General features: G+C 44.4%; 1 protein-coding gene across 3 annotated transcripts; it reads left to right on the plus strand.

The window, feature by feature from the left end:
* The first annotated feature begins 65 nt into the window (after positions 1-65).
* On the plus strand, positions 66-7181 carry NIT2 (nitrilase family member 2). Of its 3 annotated transcripts, none has more exons than XM_085525788.1 (10): positions 66-117; positions 1372-1490; positions 2495-2615; positions 2740-2828; positions 3177-3270; positions 3952-4026; positions 4426-4504; positions 4891-4989; positions 5409-5464; positions 5817-7181. In XM_085525788.1, exons 1-10 carry the CDS (start codon positions 81-83, stop codon positions 5903-5905), a joined length of 858 nt encoding a protein of 285 aa, XP_085381914.1. In that variant the 5' UTR covers positions 66-80; the 3' UTR covers positions 5906-7181. The 3 variants fall into 3 exon arrangements, 2 of the variants coding, with proteins under 2 accessions (XP_085381914.1, XP_015732390.2); XR_014938181.1 differs by lacking the exon at positions 66-117 and adding an exon at positions 917-965 and having other exon boundaries at positions 3177-3830; positions 3881-4026; XM_015876904.3 differs by lacking the exon at positions 66-117 and adding an exon at positions 917-965.
* The last annotated feature ends 1036 nt before the right edge of the window (positions 7182-8217 follow it).

Here is an 8217-nt window from a genome sequence, read left to right on the forward strand (position 1 = left end):
GCGGGTTTTCTTAAAGGCATGTTGCAAATGGGAGTTATAAGTGGAATTCAGCTCGTTGTTTGCAGAAGAGGCGGCTGGTGATGGATCATGGGGAGCTGCTGTCAGTAGCGCATGAATGTAAGTATACTGGAATTTTGACTGTTGTATTACGTAATTTTGGGTGAACTGTGCTCAGCTTTCCCAAAAGGGCAGGATGAGCTTTTGAGCAGATCACAGAGGAGGTATCTGTAAATTCCAGCCATCTCATATGCTTATATGCTCCCCATTACAAAAAAGATAGGGATCTCTTAGAAAGTGTCAAGCAGAGGGCTACAAAGATGATGAAGGGCCTGGAGCATCTCCCCAGTGCAGAAAGGCTGAGTGAACTGGGTCTGTTTTGCCTTGAGAAAAGAAGACTGAGAGGGGATTTGATCCAGGTCTATAAATATCTGAGGTGTGGGGGGCAGAGTGGTGAAGCTGGGCTCTTTTCAGTGGTACATGAAGACAGGACAAGGGGAAATGGCCAGAAACTGGAGCATAGGAAGTTCCGTACTAATGTGCACAAGAACTTCTTTACAGTGCGGGTGACGGAGCACTGGAACAGGCTGCCCAGGGAGGTGGTGGAGTCTCCTTCTCTGGAGATATTCAAGACCCGCCTGGACGCCTACCTGTGTGACATGGTGTAGGGAGCCTGCTTTGGCAGGGGGGTTGGACTTGATGATCTCTAGAGTCCCTTCCAACCCCTAAAATTCTGTGATGCTGTGATATTACATTACGTTACGCATCACTGCACGCCACCCATCCTCACCGATACCCTTTCGCTGCCGGTACCCGTGCGGCCCTTCCGCTCGGTCCCTTCTCTATTGGTGCGCGGTTGCTCCGCCCCGGGCCGTAGCCACGCTCCGGGACTGCTTTGGCCCCGCGCATGCGGCCGGCCGTGGCGGGGCGGTGCGCGGCGATGCAGGCGGTGCACGGAGCCATGGCCCGTGAGTGGCGGCCAGGCTGGTCGAGCGGAGGGTCCTCACGCAGGACCTCACGCAGGGTGTGCCCTGCTAATGGCTGTTGTAATGGGCGGCTCGGGCCTGCAGCCTCACCCGCTCCTAGTTGGCCACAGCTGGGCGGGGGGGCTGTCTTGCAGGCCGGGCTGCGAGCAGCTCTTCTGCTGCTGCCACATGAGGCTGGAATGAAACCTGGAGGCATTCAAGGCCAGGCTGGATGTGGCTCAGGGCAGCCTGGTCTGCTGGCTGGCGACCCTGCACATAGCGGGGGTTGGAACTACGTGATCATTGTGGTCATTACACAGACTCCGTTACACGCTCGTTCGTGAATTAAGGTTGTGAAGTTTTAACCTGGGGGAATTTCGCTGGGTAATTTCTTCTTTTCTGCCATTAGACTTCCGCCTGGCACTTATTCAGCTTCATGTATCTGCTGTTAAATCGGATAACCTTCAGCGAGCCTGCAGGCTGATAAGGGAAGCATCAGCCAAAGGAGCAAAAGTTGTGGCTCTGCCCGTGAGTAAAGATCATCGTTTACATAATTTATTAAATAAGTGTTTTAATCTAATTTTGCATTGTGATTCAAAACGCCTGTACTTCAAACTCTTGGCAAACCTTTGTCTGCTGTTATCCAGGCATTGCCTATTCCTTTTTCTCCCTGGATGTGCTTGGATGATTTAACTGAGACAGAGGAGGTTTAGGTTAGATATTAGGAGGAAGTTTTTCACACAGAGGGTGGTGACACACTGGAACAGGTTGCCCAAGGAGGCTGTGGATGCCCCATCCCTGCAGGCATTCAAGGCCAGGCTGGATGTGGCTCTGGGCAGCCTGGGCTGCTGGTTGGTGACCCTGCACGTAGCAGGGGGTTGAAACTACATGATCACTGTGGTCCTTTTCAGTCCAGGCCATTGTATGATTCTATGCATGGATGCTGTATGAGGCTCCAGAACAGAGAAAAACATCTTTGTGTGGAAACTCAATGACAGCATTTTTGATCACTTATGATTTACTTTTTGGACTTCATCTGTTTCTCTGTATGTCAGTGAGGTGATCTTCCCAGCATACCTGACCATGCATGTGCTGTGCTCTACAGCATCTGACTTGGGAGTGCAAAGTTCTGTTCTGGGTGAACTTTTGGTCTGAATGCTTTACACAAAGAATGTTTTTCCTCCCACTCTCACAGGCAAAACATTAAGCAACCTTCCCTTCTTCTTTGCACTAACACAGCTCTTCTATTGCAAAAATGACCTTTGATTGTTCTGTCTGGGCCTCCTACATTATCTATTATTTGCTGCTTTTTTCATGTGTACAAACAAATGGTAATTTCTGCTCTTAGAGTAAAACCTCTCAAGCAAAAGCCTGTTTTCTTCTGCTTGGGAAGGTAAAGTTTGTACTGACAGTTTGTACTGTCATCTTTAAAAGTATTACATGCCTTTTGAAAATGAAGAAAACATGCTGTGGTGACGAGCACAAGGATTCCACGGCTTTGAGATTTTAACTTAATTCTTGTATCATCGTAGGAATGCTTTAATTCTCCATACGGAACCCAGTACTTTAAGGAATATGCAGAGAAGATCCCTGGAGAATCAACGCAGAAGCTCTCGGAAGTTGCAAAGGAGTGCAGCATTTATCTCATTGGAGGTAGTGTATTCCTAGCGACTGCTTCTATCAGGGGGTGAATGAGCAAATGTCTGCTGATGCAACTGAATCAACACTCCTTAGAATGCAGCAGGGTGGATAAATCTTTGTTATCTACATTATAAAGGATCCATTCCAGAAGAGGATGGTGGAAAGCTGTATAATACGTGTACTGTCTTTGGGCCTGACGGCACTATATTGGCAAAGCACAGGAAGGTAAGATGGTAAAGTGCAGTTGTTATGTTCCTCATCCACATGGCCAGTATTGGCAGAGGTGATGAAAATGACATTTGATAGGCACATTGCTTGGGTTACAGGGTTTGTGTGCTCAGTTGTTGTTGTTTTTGCCGTTGTTTTTCCCAGATAACTTTAGACGGGTGTGTTTCTGTAAAGAAGAAAACTGCTTTAGATCATCTTTAAAAGCTCTTGTAATCTTAAGCAATATTTAGTTGGGATCTTGGCCAAAGATTCATCCAGACTGCAGTGACTAGCATACACGTGCCAAATAGGAAAAGGCTCCAACACCACGTGGAGAAATTGTTATTGATGATATTGTAATTGCAGATTCATTTGTTTGACATTAATGTTCCTGGGAAGATACAGTTCAAGGAGTCTGAAACACTGAGTCCAGGGGATAGTTTCTCCATGTTTGACACTCGTGAGTATAAGACAAACCTTCTTTCCTGCTGTCATTGCAGAGCTCTCTTCCCTCTCATTTCTCCCCAGGAATGGATTTTTAGACTGTCAGGTTTATATTCGCCATTTGGCAACAACAGCAAATATATTCCAAGTGTGGGGGTTAGTTCTGAACGTTTTAAGATAGGCAATGTGATTGAAAAAGGACGGAGTAGAAGGGGATGAAGCATAGCTGGCCTAATGATTTGTTGAAGAGAAGTTACTGTCTCTTAATAGAGGTTACATTTTTAAAGCGATGTCTATAAAACATGATGTGGAAAAGAAATACATGTAGCCAACAGCTGGCACATTGTTTCATGTGAGGATGGTATTGTAACAAAGGGAATCAACTATCAATCCTATCCCAATGCTCTTGAATCAACTACATCAGATTCAAACAATACAGCTACCCACATCCCATCTTCAGAAATTAGCACAGCCCCTTAACTGAGCTCTCCTAAGAGTCTTGACTCATGCTGACTTTCTCCTCCTGGCAATGTGCGTGCCCTAAGAAAGTACACAACTGAAGCTTTGGTCCATGCAGTGCAGAGAGTGCTTGCTTTATTGCTGAAAAGCCTGCATCTAAATCAGAGGGGAATACTTGTCTTTCTCTTCTGTGCTTGTGACAGTAATACGGTTGTTATTTCTGGTGTTTTGAGAACAGCGTACTGTAAAGTGGGCCTGGGCATCTGCTATGACATCAGATTTGCTGAGCTGGCTCAAATCTATGGACAGAAAGGTAAGGCTGGGTCATGCTTTGCCCTAAGGCATGAACTAAAGGGGGCTGTGTGTAATATCTATGGAGAATTCCCTGTGTGTTCAGGAGCTCTTATCCTTGTCCATTAACACAAAATGCAGCTTATGGACGGGGTTTTCTTATTGAAATGAATATCTACTCTCCTTGAGTAAAGTAACAGTCATTTTCTGCTACGTGGAGATGTACATGGCCCCACACATTGCAATGTATCATAGCACTTTGTTGGCATAATCATCTGTGTGATGCATGGGTGGGCTCACTTTATTTCCTGACAAAAGTCAGGGAAAAAGGAAAGCTAACCTAGAGCTTCTATGTGCAGTCACTATAAGGTAAACCCTCTTCTCCTTAGTGACGGCTGGCTTCTGCTTTTCTTTAATAAAGGTTGCCAGCTGCTGATATATCCAGGGGCTTTTAATATGACAACAGGACCGGCTCATTGGGAATTGCTACAAAGGGGACGGTAAGAACAAAGTAGACTACTTCCTACACAGAACGGCCAACAGACAGCAACAGTGATGTGAGAACTGTTTTAAATGCAGACAGAAATAGATCCTGAGACTCCAAATTAGGCGGTATTAATCACCAGGTCTGCTTCCATCAGTTTTACTGCATGCTAAACTAACATGTAATTCTTTCTGTCCACTAACTCTGGGGCAGGTGGTAGAGACTCCTTCCACCTTCTGCCTCTAACCCTCATGTCCTTTATGATTTTTGGAAGGCCTTCAGGAGGCTGGACAGCACATTCTTTGGCAGGAGTTCTGTTACCTGCTTGGGTAATTGGTGGTACTGGGGGAGGAGGGAATGGGAGAAGCCTACTCATTTTCTTCCCTCTTTTTGTGAACACAGAGCTGTCGATAATCAAGTCTATGTAGCTGCTGTATCTCCTGCTAGAGATGAAAAAGCATCCTACGTTGCCTGGGGACACAGCACTGTAGTAAATCCATGGTGAGTTCAGGAAAAAATACCCACAAAACAATTGCTAAATGTTCTATGCGAGTCTCACTTCAGTCCCATATTTCCAGTTACTCTCTAAAAAAAAATCTTTGCTGTTCTTCCTGATGAAATAGCTTCCTTCTCATTGAGGTACATTCCATGTTCACACGCTGGCTCTCATTGGCACTCCTATTTTTAATCTTTGGAAACATGCTTATGTTAAGTATGTGTATATGCCACACTTAAAACATGCCACTTGTAAAGCACGGAAGCTGTTTCTATCACAGAGTTATGATGCTATTTTGAGGACAGCCCTGTGGCTACAGCTGTGGACATCAAGGGTAGAAACTCCCTTTTATACAAACAGCAGCAGCTGATCTGATGCCTTGAGACTGCCTTAATGCTGTGAACAAATGTGCTTCGTGTTGCAGGGGTGAAGTCATAGCCAAAGCTGGGCCTGAGGAAACAGTTATCTACACAGATATCGGTAAGCAAAGGTTTTTGTCCTGCTTTCATGAGTACAATGCGTAAGACTAAAGAGACAGGCTTTTTTGTTTTTTTCTGTGTCCTCATTCATCCTGTTCCAGATGGAGCAGTGTTCCCACCCCTTCTCAACCTTTATTAGAGGAAAGAACAAGCAGCAGCAGGACTGGACTGTTCCTGCTTCTTTACTGTGAGGAAGCTGCCACCTTAGGAAAGAGCAGAGCTGAAGCTTCCTTTCTGGTTGCCCAGTTGCTGTGCCCTACAGACTCAATCGCTGTGAAAACTGCTCTCTTCCTGCCTCGTGTCAGCAAGTCCTTTTTGACCACTGTTCTAATAGCTCTTTCTTTCCCCTCCAGATTTGAAGAAACTTGCAGAAGTCCGTCAACAAATTCCTATTTTAAGCCAGAAACGTTATGATCTCTATGGCATAGAGATGAAAAAGTGAAGCTGGGTGAACGGGAAAGGTTCTAGTGGCACAGTAGCTGCTGCTTCCATCTTCAGGATTCCCTCACTGGTTGCTCCACAGGCTACTGAGATAATGAATTAGGAACAAAATGACTTACTGGTATCATTCTAAAATTGATTGAAGCACAACTTTAATTTACATTATTAAACAGACAGGATAAAGCTGGAGGTGTAATCAGTGAAGTAGCAGTTAATCTTTTCAGTCTTTACTGCATTTAGATACTTTTGTTTTGCTCTTAAGTTTCTGAGGCTTTTTTGAAGCACGTAGAGAGGTGGGAATCACATTCTCTCTGGAAATCCTCTGAAGTCAGCTTCAGTATCATGAACTTTTCACTGAATTATCAGGTGCTCTACAAGTATGACTCTTCCACATCTGTACCTGAACAACTCTGAGTTTCTTAAATGCCCGACTTCAAACCAGGCAAGCTTAAAGTTTAACATACTAAGCAACATAGGCCAAATTCCAGTCTGAACTACTCAAAAGATCATGCAAGAAGCAGTCAAACAGAATTGTTACTATGCAAGAACCTGTTAACAGATCCTGTCTGGAATATCTGTATTAGAGGCCAGCTCCTTCCAGCTGCATGGAACAAGTGCCCCATTGCACTGCTCTTGCTGAAGAGATCAGAAAACTGGTTAAAGGTGGCTTTAAAGAACTTAAAGAGATTTTTTCTTAGCAGGAGGGCACCTTAGCAGTTCCACTTCTAATGAAAAAGCCAAGTATTGTTTTTGCAAACGGCAGTTTATTTCCTTAAGTGGGAAGCAAAAAGCACATATGACTATTCACTCTCTACCTCTGTGCTTTTAGTTTTCACCAGCACAAGGGGTGATCTACAGGCAAAATACTTCACATTACAAGAGAGGTCAGCTGAAAGCTTTTGTCTTGTTCTATCTAGCCACTTTTTCCCTAAACCACCTTACCTGTTCCTTCTTCAGCCATCCTCCTTCTCCCACAGCTATCTTCTTTTTGTGATGTTCTTTGACTTCTCTGGGGTTAGTCAGCTGCATTGTTCAGAGGCCCCAGCCACCTATAAGGGAATGAGTGGTTACATTAAGTTAAACGCTAAGAAGTCGTTCACCTAAAAGCCAGATCCCATCATTCCACTTAGTGGTATTATCTATTCCAGCAGCCTTTTGTCTCTGTGCTTTCTCAGCATTATATATGCACACCGTACTGGAACTCTTAAGAAACACGCCATGGAGCGTAAGGTGAAATGAAAATTTATTTGTTGAAAAATAAATATAGAAAAAATTGATATTGAGTCAGAGCTACTGCATTAAATTGGTGCCTGCCGCATACATAACAATCATCATTAATTAAAAGGCCATCACAGGGGTCTGACTCCTAAACCACACCAGCTATTATATATCCATTTCTTCTCAACTACCACATCTTCCCCACCACCCCGACTCTGTACTAATATACAGCAAAACGGAACACTTATCTTTGGAGGATTAAAGAAATGCTCCACTTTATGCATGTGCACCAATATTCTGTTAAATACATAAAACCAGCTCTGAAATGGCTGTGAAAGTAGATCCTAGTAAATCAAGGCACTGCTTTTAATCACCTCCATTTTGGCAAACTAGCCTCTGCGTCTTAACACAAACAGCAGGAACTGTATGTGATCAGAATTAAGATGCGTAACAACTATGCGGAGAAGCAACTTCCCACAGGCTCTATGATATGCAGAGTCAATCCAGACCTTCGGTACTAACTTCCTACATGATTTCACTGCTGTTTTTGTTTTTTAAGTAACAGCAATAATTGTTCCAACAGCAGCCCTTGACCTCTATTAAAAAAACAAACAAAAAAGCATTTCAAGGTGGGTTCACGTGTATTCCTGTCATAAAGCAAAACCTCACACTTACATCATATAATTGCTCAGGTTGGAAAAGACCTTAAAGATCATCCAGTCCAACAGCAACCTACCCATAGTACCCTAACTCTAACAACCCTCTGCTAAATCATGTCCCTGAGCACCACATCCAAATGGTTTCTAAACGCATCCAGGGATGGTGACTCAACCACCTCCCTGTGGAGCCCATTCCAGTGCTTAACAACCCTTTCTGTAAAGAAGTTCTTGATATCCAACCTAAAACTACCCTGGCACAACTTGAGGCCATTTCCACCTTGTCCTGTCACCACTGAGAAGAGACCAGCCCCAGCCATTAAAGAAATGAATTCCTTTTCCATAGACAGGAGGAGCCTGAGGGTGTCAGCTACTCAAGATTCCCAGTTCTCCTGTCTCCCTGTAATCTTCAGCCCTCCAGATCATACCTCTGCAGGTA

The sequence above is a fragment of the Coturnix japonica genome, chromosome 1, assembly GCF_054131305.1.
Source record: "Coturnix japonica strain WE chromosome 1, WE-NBRP24, whole genome shotgun sequence".
NCBI classification, from domain to species: domain Eukaryota; kingdom Metazoa; phylum Chordata; class Aves; order Galliformes; family Phasianidae; genus Coturnix; species Coturnix japonica.